This window comes from Solenopsis invicta, chromosome 4 (assembly GCF_016802725.1).
Source record: "Solenopsis invicta isolate M01_SB chromosome 4, UNIL_Sinv_3.0, whole genome shotgun sequence".
NCBI classification, from domain to species: domain Eukaryota; kingdom Metazoa; phylum Arthropoda; class Insecta; order Hymenoptera; family Formicidae; genus Solenopsis; species Solenopsis invicta.
The window spans coordinates 26,376,471-26,396,072 of record NC_052667.1 but is presented as its reverse complement, the minus strand read 5'-3'; the positions used below and the strand labels follow the sequence as shown (position 1 = coordinate 26,396,072).

Here is a 19,602-nt window from a genome sequence, read left to right as displayed (position 1 = left end):
GCGTTTGAAGGTTACGCGCCTGGCGCGCTCGACGCTAACGTCGCGCCATTGGCGAGCGGTGGGGAACGCGCGACGCGCTCGAGCAGTGGGGACGATGTGGGGGCTAAAGAGCCGGGTTTCCGTTCTAGGACACGTTCGCGCGGCGTAGCGCGGCCGGACGGCGGCGCGGGAGAGGCGAAAGGCGGCGTGCGCGGGAGAAGTGGAAAGCCGGGAAGAGAGAGCCGACGAAGGGAAGAATCGGGGTCCACAACAAAATCGCTTAATCGCTTTGCGCCACCGTCCGCGACGGAGCACGGCCCAACCGCCGCCGCCATCGCAGTGCCCCCTAGTGTGCATGCATGTGTCCAACGCTGTTTCTCCCTTCCTCCTCTCTATCTCTCTCTTTCTCTCTCTCTCTTTCCTCTTTTCCCCCTTTCACTCCCTTTCTCCTTGCCAACTCGCTGCGCCTCGATCTCCGTCTTTCTCTCCTTCTCCCTCTCCCTTTCCCTCTCCCTTCCTCGCCTTCTCCGGTCTCTCCCGCTGTCTCTGTCTCCCCGTGATTCGCTATGCCACTTCGAGCCGCGACGTTTTCACGGGCAATCCGTGAGTGACAGCTGCCGGTGGCCAACGCGGTGCGTGCGTGTTTCTCGCGGCGTTTTGACACGACCGACACCGGCCGTGCGTGGGTGACAGTTTACGTGCGTGCCCGCGTGCGTGCGTGCGTGCCCGCGTGCCCGCGTGCCCGCGACCGCGCGATAACCGTACGTCCGACGAGAAGAGGGCTGTTCTCGCTCTCTGTTTTTCGCGCCCTCGCGACGGTGTGTTTATCATCTGATACACGGCGAAAGTGTGGTGTACGTCAACATCCCTCGGGGGACCTTGGAGCGACGCGGGGTTGGCAATTACCACCGCGGAGCCCGGATCGTCGTTGCTACCGCTGCTGCTGTTGCTTCTGTTCCTGCTGCTGCTGCTACTACTACCATTGCCGCTGCTGCCGCTGCGATTTCATTTGTGGGTCAGGTCATGGTGAGGTACGTAACTGTCACGATCGTGAGATTCTCTCCTCGCGAAGACGACGATGTTGCTCGTCGACGGCGGACTTTGCTCACGTCAATTCTTCGCGATAATTTCTTTCGCATTCCTGTCACACACTCCGTCCCTAATCCTCGTCTCTTCGCGAGGGAATCTTGCGTTTCATCGTTCGCCGATGCTGTAAAATTTTGTTTTTGGCGTTGAAAGCGAGAGACAGTCCGCGAGCGTCCGGAGGCGCACGTCATTTTTTCCTTCCCTCTCCGTTTTTTCTTCTTTTGATTATCAATGAGACCACGTGCTTCCCGGACAAGTGCGCCAGTCAATGAGCCAATTGCGAAACGCGAACGGGCGACAATACCGCGTATCGCGCTTTTATGCATAAAATGCACATATTCCGATGACGTTACGAATGTCTGATTATTAGTTTAACGCCTGTCGGACTCCTCCACTTTACGTACAAAACGAGTCTGCTACCGCCGCAAGTGAATTTCTCGATAACCGCGAATTTATTCCAAGTTTTTAAATCAATGAGATCGATAACGTTTATCCGATGCAACTCAGGTGCAACTTAAACTTGGCAAATTACCGACACTTTTTATTAGAAAATATCTTTGAATTGGCTTCACGGAACTCCAAATTCTTTTACACGATTAAAGGACAATTTCGTACTAATAGCGAAGACATTTTTTAAACATTATATATTTTCAAAAATTAAGAGATTTTTTTGTTATTAGCATAAAATCGCTTTTTGTTTTCATTTTTGTGCGTGCGTACTTTTATTGTGTAAAAAAAATTAAAATTTATTGAAATAAGAAATAAAATACTATTAAAGGAATAAAAAAAATATTGGGTACACTAATTGTGAGAAAAAAAAATCGAAATATTCAGGAGAAAATATTACTTGTGATATTTTCATCGATATTTATTAGTTACAAACAAATTGGATTACGATCGCAAAATATACATTTCTGTGAAATATATTTCATTTTTCTTAATTGATTTATTTGCTAGAAATAAAATTTTATTTCGCCGTATATAAATGTGAAGATTCATTTCAATGAGATAAATTTATATTCCACAAATAAAATTTTAATATCTTTTTCTCAATATAGCTAGCTTTAAAGTTCTCTCAAGTCGTCGTCGAAAAACGAAATTGATAGTCCTCGAGAGGAATGACGTAAAATTTTGTCTCGAAATTTAAAATAGTCCTAAAAATAAAGTCCTCCGCGATTATTGGCAGTTTGATTTATTTTCATAACGCGACGCGATTAAATCGAAACGATAAAGGCAAAGATCAGCGGAGGCGTTAACTTTCCTCGTTTTTCCTCGGCAGCTCGTGAACGAGGCCGCATTGTTTTGACTCCTTAACCGGACTGAACGTGCGTGAATGCGTGCGCGCATGCATGCATGCATGCGTGCATGCGCGCGTGCGACACGCTCCACTCGTGACACAATCCGCTCGAGTTTGAGTGCGACCTGTCGCACGAGAGGTACTGACACCGATTGATGTGCATTTCGACCAATGCAGATTAACCCTTTGTGATTTTTTTAAATGTTTTTTCGATGCTTTCTAAATTCAACTCTTTAAATTCTTTAGAATGGAATCTCACTTCTTTGGAATAAAATCTGACTCCTTTTCAAGATTGAATTTTTAATCTCTTTATAATGAGATTCCAAAAAATTTAGGGAGAACCGAGTCAGATATTATTTTTGAAAGTTTTGGGGTTTTAAAAAATCTGAAAAAATTCTGATACCATCTCTCCAACTTTCCAGAATATAATTTTATAATTGACCATAATTAAAAAAACGCTCAACTTTCAAAATTTTTATTTTTTAATTATTGAATCAGTGAGTAATCCACACATTTTTCTACATTAAATTAAAAAAATCATAGCTTAATATGTGCTTAAAATGAATAGGAAACAGTTTCCATCTGCGTTTTTAAATGATTTTTCTCCAACTAGACTTTACGTGGGTCGGATGTTTCTTGCATAACTATGGCCATTGTTTGATCCGAAATTTTCACTTTTTTTTTGTACGTGTCGGAATTTGAAAAAGAATAATTCAAAATTGAAAATTTACCCGAGTCTTCAAATCCGCGGTTGAAGCACGGAAAGTTAACTTCAATCTCGGTTGAACGCGTAGTCTCTTTATCTTTTTCTATTTTCTAAAACCAGAAAACCGAGGTTGAAGTTAATCTAGTTCTAAGAATTGGAAAAAGATAAGGAGTACGTTAAACCGCAATTAAAGTTAATCTACATCGGTGGAAAGGTACGTAGGTCGACAGTTACTCTTGGGATCGGCGCGCGCGCGCCTCGCCACGCGGTTTTTGGCCGCTCGAAACCGCCGTGTCACCCGTTACGGTAGGTCACGTGCGCGATGCACCGGCCAATAATCGGCGATTACGAGCGCGCGGGATGCATTCGGATGCGACGGCCGCGGCCGCGCCAGTTTATCGGCATTTTACTCGGGCACGTGCCTTCTCGTCCCCAAGTGAGTCCAGAGAAATCTCGCTGAAGGCTGCCTGAGAGACCTGCCTTTCCTTTTCGTCTCGTAGAAATAGAAATATATTACCCTGCGCGGCGACACGGTAAAAATCGTCACGATGATCAATCAATTTAAATCAATGTAAATTTTGAGGCCGGTTAGGTAATGACAGAGGTTCGAAAGATTCCCTACTGTTTCTCGAGAATCCAGTTTCCCCTCCTTTGCACGCGTGCATTTGTGCGTTTGAGGCAATTTGATTAAACATCTGCAGACGATGGATCTGATCAGCGGCATCGAATTCCTCTTCTTTTTACCGGCAAAACGGAACGGCGCGGCAGGCAGTTCGTCGTGATTTTAATTTAATTCAATTTATTATGTCCGTCCGGAGTTACGCGGATATCTCACCGTTTTTATGCAATATACAGATACACGTATGACGTGACTTTAATTAAAATCATATTAAATTGCAATAAATTTTATATAAATTGAGAGGTGGAAATTTATGGCTCGCAATTCTCGGCGTCAACTGTATTAGGTACGGCGATTTAACAGAATCCCCTCGCGACCTTGTTAATACGGTAGACTGACTTCGATAGCAACGACATCGGAGATATCGGAAACGTCGATTCCGCGGTACGAATCAATAGGTGTTGCCGGTGCATTATTACTTATTAGCACACCTTTCGCGCGTATTCTCATTCGTATCGAAGCGTCCTGGGACATTGATTGTCGGACGATCCTGTATTTTCCTGTCAACAGTCGCACGGCGCCGTAAGTTGGTTGCATCGCGTGTCGATCGCCGTGCGTGACACGACCGACGAAAGGCACCGGAGCGCTCGTTTCATCGTGTGTTACGCGCGCGCGCGAGCGCGTGCGGTAAACGGGTTTATCTCGGTAATTAAATGACCGTCAAATAGGAGAAAATCGCCGATGATTGATGGTGACCGATCGACGAAGTTTCGCAGTCGCGTTACGTACGTGCGTGCCTCTCTCTCCCCCGGCTTTCCCTTCGCCTCGCCGATACATTAATAAATTCGTCACGAATCACTCGGCAAGAGCTTAAAACGGGTATTTAGACCGAGCCCCTGAAATTTGCGACTATTTTCTTTTTAATCTTCCGTGGTCCAATATTTTTTTCGTTGCTTTCCTAGTCCAACCGGGTCGTTGGTGCCGGATAGTATTTTTAAAAGAATATTTTAGTTCTAAAAAATTTGAAAAAATTCTGGTACACTCTTCCGACTTTTTAGAATATGGTTTCACAATTGTCTGACTCGACGTTTTTTACTTTTTTTTTGTATTTGTCCGAATTTGAGGCAAAATAATTAAAATTAAAAATTTGCCTGGGTCTTTAAATTTCCGATTGGACCACGGAACATCTTCCGTCACTAAAATTGGTATTGTCCTTTAAACAAGCAAGTACAAACTCGGGAAAATTTGACGTTACATGTTCTTTTCGTGCTTGAATGATTCATAGGTCCCGATTGTCCCGAGTTCGATCTCAATCATTATCCCACTTCCGGGTAGTAAATGTTTCATACATTCTGAAGAAGAAACATTGAACGTATTACCGTGTGCTAAAATTGAATAAGAAACACACAAGCGCAGAGGTTCTTTTGAATCTTATGCGAGATGATGTTCTTACGCGGATACGACCAAGATATAAGAACTTAGGGAGATTCTCCAGTCTTTTCATAATATGAAAACTTAATCAAATTTCGAAAATAAATTTATGATTAATATGTAGGCATTTCTGACTATATTAAAATATTTTTTGTACTGTAATTCTTTAAATAACTTTCTAAAATACCGTTGAGTCTATGGGATAGAAATTTTAAGTAATTTAATCACAAACAAAATATAAGAATTTTGAAAAACTATAAGAAAGACGAAATGGAGTTTAAAGAACACTTTGGAATTAAAAAAAATGAAGTTTTACCGTAATCATTTTCTTGTAATATAGAATAAAATAAATTTTTTCCAATTTTTGCAGATCAGTATTAATTGTTGACTTGACTAAATTTTTCAACGTGATTAAATTTCTTCAAGTATTATGTATTTAAGTTAAATTCTTCAAATCAAGCATTTATATATTTAATTTAAATACATAAATACTTGAATTGAACGAATTTAATCAAATCAACAACTTTTTTTCCAGGGTATCAATATCACGAAAAAAATATTTTTTAACAACAAATTATTATTTTTGTGTAAATTTTATTCATTATCTATTACTTGAATATAGCAATGCCAAAAAGCTCTTGTGTTAAGAGATAAATGAATGAAAAGTCACGTGATTCTCCCCTGCACTTTTTTAAGCTGGAAAACCTTCTTAAGGCTCGATCTGCGTGAACGCGAGTATGAATCGCTCGTAATCGGCTCGATTAAGGATCACAAGTTTAACGACGCGCAATCTTTCGTCCCACGACGAATGGTGTTCGTGTGCATCCTGCAAGATTTTCTCCGCGCGCATCGGGCAACGGTCCGCCTATACATCGCACACCGCCGATGATAAAGAGAAATGCTGCCTAGAAAGCAGGTCTTGGTTGAATCTAGGCCACCCTGATGATGGCGCGTGCACATTCTCCACAATTTTACTGTTCCTTCTCTCAGCCTTGCCTCGCATTCGTTCCCCGCCGCGCATTCGACGGAACAACACCTTTTCTCTTTCTCTCTCCCTCTCTCTCCCTCTCTCTCTCTCTTCTCCTCTCTCAATCTATCTATCTTGCGCATATTCTAGCTTCAACTTCTCCCCTCTTGTCCTTCCCTCTTTCTATCCCTCTGCCTTTCTCCTCAGCCTCTCTCCGCGTACGTCTCTTCTCTTCCATCGATCGCCTCCTTCTCTCTTCCTGCCCCTTTTTTTCCCCACCCGACACGATTCAAGGATCGAGTTCCGGAGGACGACCAGATGCGAATCGGCGAAAAAAAGAGAGGGAACGCGAGGATCGCGGTACCGTAATGCCCCGCGCGCGCACGACGACGGGATTTACAAATTGCAAAAGCGAGAACGAGTCTCGCCGCGTGAGTCTGCCTCAATAGCACGCTCGTTCGTATCTTCGTTTGTGAAATGTCGCGATGGCGACGAGTAGGCGTATTATAAAACAATGTTTGACTTTGCTACGCAATATAAGACCTTATGCCGCCTCGACATAATACAGGGCAGGTTTTTCATTTCGTCAGGGAAAAGCGAATGACTTTTTCGCCCACTCGTTTGAACTTTGACCTTAAAAATTAATCGCAGATCATCTTTGAAAAATTATTTAATTAACGTAAAAAAATTTTGCGCCGAGACAGAGGGAGAGGATTAGGATCCTTTACATTTAAATACGGTACTTTCTTTGCAAGTGAAGCCTGAAAGAATAAAATATAACACATAACGAGGGTGATCATCGCGTAATATGTGCTGATGAATTCGATATTCCCTTTTTCATTTTTTTTTTGTCTCTTTCTTTCTCCATATTTTTTTTATCGTCCGTTTCTCTTCGCTGCCGTCCTCCTTTCTTCTTTACTTCTTCCCGTAGCAGCCACTGGACCCCTTGCGAGATTCTGCGCAGTGTCGTCACTGTCTAATTTAAATGCAACTACTCGCGTGCGCATGAACATAATTAAATCAGAGATGCTTCCACGTTTCCTACACATCTCCTTAGCGAAATTGTTGTACTATTCTTCTTTTTGTGTTTTCATACGAAAATTTTACGCGAAACCATCGGGTCGCACCGCGTCGAGCCGCCCGGCAAATCGTCGAGCGAAACGACGCGCGGCGGCGAGCGTTTTCTCGAGAGCGGGATCTCGCGTGTGCATGACTGACAGTGGGGCGATCGAGAGCGACCTAGAAAGGTTTCAAAAGACATTTTCCCGTTCACCCACGTACAAAGCCGCCCTCTCGCCGCGGGAGCGTAGAGCCGGTGCGACATGAAACCTCGCGTACGATTGAGACGAGGCGCACGTACACACGTACGCGCGTACATGCACGTACAATAGCGACGAAGAGGACGAAGGCGGTGCGGAACGATGAGGAGGAGAGCGATAGAAGGAGAATGGCGTGGAGGGTAAAGGAGGATAGGACAAGAGGTCGACGGAGACGAGGGGGAGGACAGAAAGGAAAGAGAACGCGGGTATATGTGTTGCTTGTGTACGTGTGCATTTGGTCGCGTATACGGATGTGGATGCGCATTGGTGTGCGCGCGCGCAGGAACAACGGAAAGTACGGAACGTAATACGGAGAAAACGCTGGTAAAAGGAAAGAGGCCCCTCTGCCTGCCTTTCCAATCGAATCGGCCGCCCCTCTCGCCTTTGTCATTTTCTCTTTGTCCCCGTTTTGGATCTTCGTGTTCTCTCCCAGCTAAGTCGTCGTCGTCGTCGCCGTCGTCATCGTCGTCGTCGTCGTCGTCGTCGTCGTCGTCGTCGTCGCTACCGCCTCTCTCTTTTTCGCACGGTCTCTCTTCCTCTCTACCTCTCTCACCCTCTCTCTCTCCTTTTCTTTCTCCCGCTGCCTCTCCTCCTCTCTGCCCGGCTTCCTGTTCGTCCTTCCCCCTTCGCCTGACCTGCGCCTGACTCATCCAGAAGAACGAAGAAGAATCTTCTCTCCTTTCTCCCTCTCTGTCTCTTCGCTCCTCTCTTCTCTCCTCATCCTCTTCCACCCGGTATATCTCGGACGGGTAAAAGAGGGAAGCACAAAAAGAGCCGTGCCAGAAGGAGAACGACGGAGGGAGAAGGGCATGAAACGCTCTTCTCTTTCTTCGCTCTGCGCCCGTGTACCGTTTCTTCTCCCACCCTCCCTCGCCCTCCCTTCTGCTTTGTCTCTTCACCCTCTGACTTCCCCCGTTGCCACCATCCCAGCTAACCTAACCACCCTAACCTTCTCTCTTTTCTTCCCTTGCGTTTCGATCTGCCTTCACCCGCCGCGCGCCTCTTCTTCCTCTTCCATGTTTTACCTTCCCTTCCTTCCTCCATCCCCTTTCCCGTCTCGACTGTACTACTCCACCTTCGTCTGTGCTCCTTCGTCGACGTGTCTCTCACCTCTCACCTTCGCCCTCCTCGGCTTTCCCTTCGACCCGCTCTATACACGCAGTCATCCCTCGCTCTTTCGCTCACCGACAACCCTCGACTATCTTCTGCGCTCATGTCTCTTTCTTATTCCTTCAACGTTCCGCGCGTCCTGTTTCTCCTTCAAAGAGAACGTAGAACAAATGGCTCGATGTAGGAGAACGGCTGCATTGAGAGAGAGAGAGAGAGATGAAAAAAGAGAAAGAGAACGCGAGAAAGAGAGATACGCATCGGTCGATTTCTCCGTCCCGTCCTCAGCACTCGCTTACATAAAAAGTTCTCTCGGATCAATTAAAGCGTCGTTTTCCAAGCTTGTTTGAGCGATGAGACCGCTTTTGAATAATAAAAAGATAAGCGGAGCTCCCACAAATCAAACTCGTAAGGTATTTCAATTTTCGCGCAGTTCCCTTCGTCTATTGGATTAAATTACGCTCGGGTCTCATATCTGCCTCTAAAATATCAAGAGATTTCGGACGAGGTGCGTTAAATTAATTGACAGAAATGATTAGAATTGATGCATTTATATTTGTGCACAACTATTCTTCGCGCGATCGATCGAGAGAAAGAAACGAGCGAACGGGACACAGGGCGTTATGAAGTATCGCCGGTAAAAGGAGAAAGGAGTTTCCTACGTCGCTGCGTAAAAAGGAGCGGTACCGATCGACCGTCTACGTATAATTGCCAAGGATGCTAGATGTGGTAGCGCCGTGAGCTATTGCGCGTTAAACCATCTCGAAACGATTTCTTCTCACTCGCTGAAGTTGATAGAAAGGCATCCACATTTGACTAATTAATCCGTAACACGCTAATTCTTTAGTACTAGATTTCTAAAACTCTTGTTTTTGATGCGCCGCAACGTTTATGCTCATGCAAATCGAGAATGCACAAACAATAGTATAACATATAATTTATACAAATATAATTCCACTAAATATCAAGTATATTTTTAAATATTAATATTAAATTAAATTAACGTTAATATTGCATTAATTTAAGCCATTAATATTAAATATTTAATTTTAAATGTATTTTTTGCAACATAATGATCTTTGTGCATGTAAAATTTTGTAAAGAAAAAGATAACGTCCAAATTGCAGATGAGTTTGAAACCTTTGTCATTTATTTTTATTCGAGCACGATAGAATCGTGTGTAAAAAAAAAAGATTATTGGATCGTGTAATAAAACTACTGGCATAATTTCATCGGAGCGAAATACTTGACTCTAGCCCACGACACTTTCCACCAAGTTATAAACGCATCGCGTCTCGCATGCTATTCTTAAGATTACGACGTAAATGTCACACTCTCGGAGCTTCGCTCGTTCATTCTTCTTTGGCGATACGCTAATAAACTCCAGTTGTTAGATAAAAGAGAGAGGGACTGGGTGGAGTACTCAATGAAGTGCACACTCGCAACACGCCGCCTTCGCATTGACGCTTTTAAGACTTACGGCGTGCAGTCAGAAAAGTTAAAATTACTGCTTATCCGACTTAGCAAGTCCTACAGGAAGTATATTACAAAATCGGAATATTAGTTTTCATTGTTTGCCTCGAGAAATGGTCTCACGAGTGTCTTACACTTGTCTAGTTTTACACTATTAATAATACCTAGGCATGGTTGGCGTAGCAAAGTTTCATTAATTTAGTTGCTCGTAGCGATGCTGCTTATTTTATACACTAAATATAAACGTGCCCCCGCGATAGAAAATTCTCTCCGGTAATGTCAGGGTTAAGTACGATACGTATGAAACACAACGCCCAACACGGAGAAAAATGCGCGTGTGTCCGCTTTCAGTTGGCTCGTCGTTAATCGCCCCCAGAAATTGCCCGCGCGGTCCGCTCTCTGCCTGAGTCACCCGTTTTCCATCCTCTTCTTTCCTCTGGGACAGCCGCCTCCCTCTTCATCTCCTCTTTTCTCTCTCTCTCTCTCCCTTTTTTCTCTGTCTCTCCCTCTCTCTCTCTCTCTCCCTCCGTCTTTCCACATCGTTCATTACGTCCTCCACGTCCCTTCCTCGAAAAAGTAGCTCCTATCTTCCCTTCGACCTTCCTCTCGCTCTCTCTCAGTCTCTCCACCGCTCTCATCCTCTCTCGACGCTATTTCCTTCCATTCTCTCCCCTCGCATTCTCGCTCGTGCACCGCCCTTATCTTCGGAGTTTCTCATTGTCTGAAAGGGCCATCTGTCCCCCCCCTGGTTCTTTTTCGTCCTCCGCTTTCATCCCCTTCGCTCTTTCCCGTTCGAGCGCTGTGCACACAAAGGAGCCTCTGACTCTTCTCTCCGCTATCCCCCGTTCGCTACCCTCTTCTCTCTACCCTTCCTCTGGCTCCCTTCTTTGTTCCTTTCGTTCGAGCGTTACTACGGGATCGCCCTGCCAACATCGTCGTCGTCGTAGTCATCATCTCGCTGCTTCTTTTTCCGCACTCAAAAAGTTTCCTCCACCTCGTCTTCCTCCGAAAGAGATCCACAAAGAAGCATTAATTCCTAGAGGCAAAATAGCGCATTCGATTTCTCCGAGCGTGAGGAGGAGGAGGAGGACGCAGTGAGAACATTCGACGCCGCAAATTGCGGCGCACTGAGAAAAAGCGGGAAACGCGAGATAGTGAGAAAAGGGACGAGAGGGGGAGATTCTTTCTCGCGCGATCGCAACTTCCGCGCTTGTTCGATGAGCGCGAGGAAAAAAAAATGTCAGACCGTGCCGAGTCGAATCGAGATATCGCTCGCAGCGGTCCACGTGCGACCTTGAGCGAGACCCCGCGTTCACCCTCCGCGCTTCGAGGGGTCGCAATCCCCCGCTTGTGATCACGTGGTGCTCGGGGGTGGTTTCCACGATCCTCGTTTATCTCGCTCTACCGACCGGATGAAAAGAGCATGGAGCTCGTCGACGAACACGAGAAAATGAAGGTCGTGCATTATCGAAATTTGTCGGGCGGCAATGAAGTAAATGTAATGAATCTATGATGCAGAGTTATATATACAAACGATGTGTATGGAGTTATGAATTAACAATTTTCATTTTTCCATTTTTTTTCCTCACGCTTTTACAATAATGAAAAGAATTAAATCGGTTTAAATCGGTGAATTCTATCACCAGTAATCCTATTTAAATTATATGTATAAAAACAATTGTGAGTAAATTAATAAAATATGTAAATATTTTTACATTTTTATTTATTTACTGACAGTTGTTTTTATGTACGTATTTTAAATAGGATTACTGTATCACATAGGTTGTGAAGATATATATGAAAAACGTATTGAACTACCCAGTTCTCTCTCTCTCTCTCTCTCTCTCTCTCTCTCTCTCTTTCTGTTTCTATATCCTGTCCGTTCTTTGATTGACCGCATTTAACTCACAAGTGACGACATTCAGGACGAGGTCTCGCTCTCGAGCAGAGCTACAATTTTCATTTGCGACTGTTAGCTTCGAGAAAAATCGTTCTATCCGAGACACAACATTGACAAACTCTATCATCAAAACAAGAACAGCTACATGTAACGAGATGTATAGCCATATACGGAGAAAAATCACGTAGCAATTTGAAAAATAAAATATTTCTTAAATCAAATATAGAAAAGTATACAATTTATAGTTCTAGTAGGAATTTTTTAGTTAATCTAAGGATGTTTACTTATGTATAAAATTTAAGAAAAAAGCTTTTAAAGTTATATAGAGTAAATGCAGGAAAAAAAATAAAAGTTATAAAATATAGAGTTGTGCTTCGTTCCTTCGGTTGCAATTACAAACTGTCCAATAGTTCTTGCCCGGCACATCGGTATTCCCAAGATTAATTGCGCAGCGTATCACGGCATAGAACAAATATCTAGTTTCCTTTCTCCTTTCTTGCTTCTCTCCACGTGTCACGGATCTCTCTCGCCGTTCTCCTCGCCCGGTGAAATGACGGTTCCGGGTGCGTCCGTTCCCTCCATCTCACGAGGAACGTCCCCGTCACGTCGCGGCGTCGTTCCTTTCGCCTCTCCTTTCCTTCCCTTCGAAAACGTACGCGCGCGCAGAAGCGACAGTGGCCAAAGAAGCCATATTCGCAACATGTTCGAGAAAATTTATGAAATAGATACAGTATAGTAAAATGAAACGGTATTTTCCATCCTTTCGCGACAATACTCGTCGAATTCTTCAAATTTCGAGATCAAAAATTTATCATTTAAATGTTCAATGTCTGAATTATCAATAGCTCATTTTCATAACACGTTATGTAAATTTTTATTATTAATATAAAACGTATTTTAAATTCAGTGTGCTGAATAATATTTTTCACTTGTTCAGTCAGCTTAAAAAGTCACAAAGACATCTATCGTTTTTTATTTTTTTTTTATTTTTTATATCAAATAAAATCGAGCCTCGACTATTTTACAAAAGAGGAAGTATCTATAGATATAATGGAAAGTACCGTTTCGCTATCATTCGATTTTCTGAAATATATCCTGTAAGGAGGACTTGAACTGGTGTGAGGGCGAAGGGGAACAGGTGAGCGGCCGAGAGAGCAGACGCTCTCGGAAAGGTGAACGGAGAGAAACGAAGAAACGAAGGGCATTCGGAATGCGGTACTGTTATGCCTTACGGTATACAGACAGGACGGAAATTAGGACCAAACGACGCGACGTGGAGCCCCGCTGTCCATCGTTTGTTATGATCATCCTAGAATGACGTGGAATAGAATCCTTCGGGCAGGCTTTCATTCTCGCTTTGTTCCCTCTAAATTTATGTTTAGAACTTTGCCAATTTGGGGTCAAATCGAAGTCAAGACGGAAATTGAGAGAATTTCAGGCCTCCGAAGAATTGAAAAATAAAAGTGCTAAGGATTAAAAACTAGAGTTAGGATTTAAGGACTTTAAATGTAAAGCGGACAATTTAGAGATAAGAGTTCAAAGAATTTTAAGAGTCAGGAATTGAGAACGCAAAGTTAAATGGAAAAAAATAAATAATTAAAACTTTGTATTTGTACAAACCTTTATGGCAAATTACATAAAATTGTCGATAATCATGTCCTTTATCGAGATTCTGCCACCGACATTCTACTCGGTTTAAGAGACGAAATGTTAACTGAAAAACGCGTCGGTCGTTCTGTGAAAAAGGAACAGTCGCACACAGTTGCAATCATTGCGGGGGAACGTGGGAAGATCATTGATGCAAACCCTGGCAATGCGTATGGGAACGCTTTTTACATCGACCGAAAGACACATCGCGCTACCATAGCCGATTCTTACCATTCCTGTCCTCGATGCGAGTTTCTTTCGAAGAGAAGCGCGCCTTCTACGAAAACGCGAATATCTCAAATTGAAATCGGATTTTTCGATTATTCGAACTTTTAAATAAAATCTTACTAAAGACACTTGGATACTTTTGATATTCTTTAGAAAACAGTTTTTTATTTTAAAATTAACATGTAATCTAATTTGAAATCTCTTCCGCGTTTCTGATTGGTTGTAAGTTTGTTAATTTAATAATTGTTTAAATTAAATTTGTAAAAGAATTGTTCTAGATTCTCTAAAACTAATATGGTAACGTTAAAAAACAATTTTTTTTACCTAATTTATATGACAAATATTTATCATTTAATATGTTTTTCAGAATTTTTTTAAGAATTTGAATCTTTTATGTTTTTTACAAGAGCATTGCAAATTTTTAATATAGCGTCCCGTGTGAATTTTGCTGGTGACAACAGAATTCTCAAACACAGGAGAGTTTCTTTCGCGTAAATGTGTTTGCGAAAATACAAATTTAGATTTACCAACAAAATTTCCATTTTATTCCAAAGCAAATCAGATTAGTGATACTCTAGCTCAAATAACAGTCGGCAAAGGCATTTACTAGAATGAGTCTCGATCTCGTGCCAAATTTTAACTCAGATTCTTCAAGAAAGGTACGGCGCGAGCTTCACCAAGATCCGCAATGCAGATATTTTTTTTCGAATCTGCGACATTAGTACATGTTTGCATCGAGTGTTGTATCATGGAAAATATTGGAGTCGAAGGAAAAAGTAGTATTGAAATATCTCAAAGAACAAGTTCATCTTGTGCTACAGACGTAAATTGGAACCCATTGCGTTTCTCTCCCCTCCTCATTTAATGCAATTCTTCTTTTCTGTGTTTGCCTCTCTGCCTTCAGCCTGCTATCCCTTTTTCTTTCTTCCCCTTTGGATAGAAGTAAACTTTGCGTCTCTCGCTTTTCCATGGCGAGGGAATCGATTGGAAATCGAGTACCAGAAAATAATTGCGCTCATGCGAGTTTATAAATTCCTGCCATTTTATCGATCGAAACTTTTATTAAACTCGCGGGAAAACGTACTGAAGTCCTCTTTTTATATTCTCCAAAGTCGCATGTAGATCGATCATGATTCTTTCTTATTATTTCAAAAATTCTCTGCTTACAATTAATTTTTGTTCTCTCGCACTTGTATCTAAGTATAAAAATATAATGAAAATATTTTCCATAACTTTATTTCTTAAAATAATTTTTATCGCATTGAGAAAAGCTAAACAAAAATTGAAACAAAATACAGATATATAAAGTATATAAATATTTTCATTTTTTTTTGTAACAAAGATAATTAATCTGCTACTAATTCCTTTTAGTGTCATAAAAATTTCGACGGCTGAGTAATTTTTCTCGCAAAGTAGGACATTTTTGCGTAACAAGAGATCTCATGCTTGAAAGAAAGAAGCTATATTCCATTTTGTTTTCTGAAATGGAAATATTTAATAGGAAATCGTAAAAGCTCAAAAGAAATATTCATGACGGAGGTAGACGAGAGTATGCGGTGTGTGCGAACGTATATTTTTTGCAATGTCAATTTCGGCGACACATTTTATGCCACCGAGGTCTTGCAGACACGTAACGCGAAAGGCGTTTCTAATCTCGAATATGTCCTCTTGTTCTCAAAAACGAGATACTTCATGAAAGAAAAAAGTAAATGTGACCCTGTGGATGCCTTTTCTCCTTTTTCCTTTTTTTTATTTTTGAAAGATCTTTACCGGACTATCTTCAGGGTAAAGATGCCCAAGTCGGATTCTATTTACGTTCAACTCGGGAGATGATCCTACGAAAGTACTCTCGGGCGACAGTCTATCCCGTCCCTCGCGACCGAATCAAATTGACATTTATACATCGCCGAGAAATTCCGGGTTATCATAACAGCGAGGTCCGAGGGAGAGAGCATAGAACTTTATGCAGAATCCGCTGGTCGTCATGCAGATTTTATTAGTTCCCTTTATCATCCGCATCTCGACGAAGCTAGGAAAGAAATCTAGGGAGAGAAACGAAAAGAGAACTACGAAAGAAGACAACGGAGAAAAGTCTCTTGGAAGATTCCAGTCCCCTTCTCACTTGGAAATGTGAAATAGCATAGCGGGATGGGGAAAATGGAGAGGTGAAGGAGAAAGAGGGAGGCGGTCGTTTCCGCTTGCGTTTTCCCGTAGAAAGAGCCGGTTGGTCGTCGTCTCGAGAACGGTGGCCGCGAAAGGGAAAAATCCGGGAAGAAGCGAGGAGGCGACGCGTCGATAACGTTGGAAAAACGTAAAACGCGCTCCACAGAGAAAGAACCGGCGGATCGAGGCGAGACGAGGAGAAGGAGGAGAGGAAAAAGGCAGCTGGGTTAGCTGGGAGGGAATGGAACGGAAAGATAGATGGATATAGAGGGGGAAAGAAAAAGCCAGAGGAGAAAAGAAGGAGACAGCGGGAGGGATAGAGCTAGGACGGAGATATAGGAAAGAACCAGGGAAAAGGGGAGGTTGTTTCTCCCTCGTCGTAGTTGGGGTGAGAAGAAGGAAGGAAGGGAGGGAGAGACAGAAGGAGAAAGAAGGGTAGCGTATAACCGTGGAAGCGAAGGGGCCACGAGAAAATAGCGTCTTAGGCGTGGGGGGAAGAGGGAATGAGTAAATGGAACCAAGGCGCGCGGCGAAAGAGGGAAAAGGCTGGGAGAGGGGTGAAAGGAGGTGAGCGGAGGGTCGTGGAAGAAGCGATGAAACGACCGAGAGACAAGAAAAAGGAGGGCGAAGGATGGCGAGGGAGACGGAACGACGGTCGTGAAATGGATGAGAAGGGCGAAGAAACGAAGAGAGAGAGAAAGAGAGAGAGAGAGAGGGTAGGAATCGAGAGGGGAGAGCGGAGAGAAGAATGAGGGTGGCGGGGAAGGTAGGGGGAGTAAAACACGAAGAGCGAGTTCGTCTACTCCGCGAATGGCAGAGGGATAGACGGGGAAAAAGAAAAAGGACGTGGCGTGGCAGGGAGGCGAGGTGAAATTGGACACAAAAAGCTCGAAGAAAAATTGAGATGAATCGTGGGAGGGAAGATGGAAGGGCGGATTGCCCCCCCCCCCCTCTCTCTCTCTCTCTCTCCCACATAAGAGGGGAAAAACCCGTGCTTCTTCGACGCTGCCAAAGAAAATGCGAGCGTAAGGGATGAGAACCGGTCGCTAACACTTCACTTCTTCGATTTCTCTCCTCGATTTTCTCACGATATCCTATAATCTTTGAAACAGCCTGCTTCCATTGCTCGCGGTAAAAATTTATGTTTGCAACATTTTTTTTAAATACTTTTTCACGTATATGAAATATAATTTCGATACAAGTTAACATTTTTTCGGAAGTCTGTCTTCCTTGCGAGTCCTAAATAAAATATATGGAATCGTGATTTTTCATATCTTTGGATTGCTATCTTCTGTATTTACAGGCATTAAAATTTACCTTAAAATTATTACACGTTCTAAAAATCTATTGATAACGTCGAAATTTCAAAAATGAAATATTGTCTTCATAAATGTCTTACAACATTATTCCTTAGAGGATTGTAAATACAATCAGATTATTCTTGCACGAGGACGCTCATCTTATTCGGTTGAATTCTCTTTCCATTTGCTCTCTTTTTTTTTTCTCTCATAGCATCGCACATTTTTATTTAGTTTAAATTTCTATCTTAATACAAGCGCACTGTATTCACATTTATTCCAGAATCCAATTACCATGGTCAGCGCTTGCGTTTTTTGTTTGTTAAGAATCTGAGAGAATTGAATTCTCTTCTTCTCCTCGCAACACGCGCTTCTTGATCTCTCGCCTAGACTCTCGGCGACTCTCGTTTACCATTTCTCAGGAAAGTGGCGGCTTTCTAACGCGTCCGAAAGATTAGCGAGTTAACCGGCCTCCCTCTCCCCGCCTCTCCTCCTTCACGTGAACGCTTTTTTATTATCCTCCTCCGTCGTTTTGGTGTCGCGTCACACACCGAGGAGAGAGAGATGCGCCGTTTCCTTTCACCCTCTCGCGCTTTCGTTACACACGCGGGATCACGATGGAAAATGCTCTCGCGTCTCTCGCGATCGCAAACGTACGTCCTGCCGTAAATTTGCAATCTCTCCCGACGTCTTTCGAGCGCGTCGTTCTCGTCCACGGCTCTTCGTCACCACCGGCGGCTTCCTCGCGTTCCTCCTCTCGCGGGTTTCAGTGAAAGTGACAGGAAAATCGCTCGAGAGACGGCCGCCGCCGGGGCCATAACTCCCCGGAGAAACCGGGCGAAGTGTTTCAGATTCTAACGCGCATCGCGCCGAGACCAGAGGTAGTACATTGAGAAAGCGTATCGATGAATGCGATCGATCGCGCTGTTTGTCGCCTCGAATTTCCACCGAGTTGCTCAGTCTTGAGTTTAATATCTCGATAATTTTAAAATAAAGTTACCCCGAATGTGTACGATTTTTTTTTTTGCAAGATCTACATACTTCAGCTTAGAAGTATAAATATATTTATTTGTATAAAACATTTTGCAACATAAATAATTTATTATAATAAAATATAATTTATAATACTTGACAGAAACAATGTGAAAATGTACATATTTTTTAGATTACATACATACCTGGATATTTAAAGAATTTCTACATATTATTTGCCTAGACTTTCTAATTGAAGATGTAAAAGGATTTTTTATCCACAGAGAAAGAGAGAGAGAGAGAGAGTAATAAGTGCGAAACTTAAAAGATTTTTCTTTTTCATGAGTGATGGAAAGAATGAAAATTAGAAGTGGTATGGATTATATGTTGAATTTAAAAAGTTATATGCATTCTTCCTAAGGAAAGACGAAAAATTTTTCTACAACTACAAATTCGGTTACTCATTACATTAGAAAAGTTTACGCTGAGAGAAAAAAACTACTAAATTTTAATGGACATTGGTTTGAATACTTACAATGAAAATTTTTATTAAGTGTAAATAAATATTTGTTTGGTACAGAAATCACTAATGTAATTTAACTATCTTTTTTTTAGTGAATAAATATATATTGCAAATAAATAATTCATTCCAAGTATTCAAATAAATTTTTTGCTTAGTGTATAAATATATAAATAACCACTATAAAGCCAGCTCATTGGAAAGTTTAGGCAAATAATTATAATAATTGTCCATTATACACACAAATTCGGTTTGCTAATTTTATTGGCATAACAGTTTGCTAATTTTATTGACATAAATAATTATTTAATCTGTTCCATTTGCGACATATTATGGGGTATACTTTGGTCGTAAACTTTACTACTGCGCCAAGATCATCTCACCGGCTATCCCGTCTCACTCCGTTTCTTCACGTCGCGTTGCATCCGGTTTTCTCTTGGGTTCTCTCTCTTTCCCCGCGGCTACTTTAATTGCGCGTCTTCCTTCTTTCACTCAATTATCCTCCTCAAATCAACGCGGTTGGCCGTGTCGCAGGGGGCTTAAAACAATGTTCCTCAAAACTAGGTGAGCCACTTTTACGCCGCGCCGCCGCGATCGGATCGCGCTCGATCTTACCGGCTATTCGCTCGCGTAAATTATTCCGTTCCGCGGGTAACACGGGTGAAGTGTAGAAAACGAACAAACGATAATCACGGAATATAAGAAGTCAAGCCATTTTCGCGCAACGCGATTGGAATACCCGAAGTGGATTCTTCCCGATCCCGCGGTGGTTCATCCGCGCAGATTATTCTGATGAAATACGGTGGAATACAGAACGACGACGAGATAGATGAATGGTGGAATATAGAGGGACCACTTTTACGCGACACAGTGAAAACGCAATGGATCTT

At 42.6% G+C, this 19,602-nt stretch overlaps 1 protein-coding gene across 1 annotated transcript in view; it reads left to right on the top strand.

The window, feature by feature from the left end:
* The first annotated feature begins 259 nt into the window (after nt 1-259).
* The window catches only part of LOC105196312 (protein bric-a-brac 2), a 59,938-nt gene continuing 40,595 nt past the window's right edge, over nt 260-19,602 (top strand). Inside the window, exon 1 of the mRNA XM_011162145.3 lies at nt 260-1,010. Within this exon, the coding sequence (XP_011160447.1) occupies nt 1,003-1,010 (8 nt within the window). The 5' untranslated portion in view covers nt 260-1,002. The remainder of the gene's footprint in view (nt 1,011-19,602) is intronic.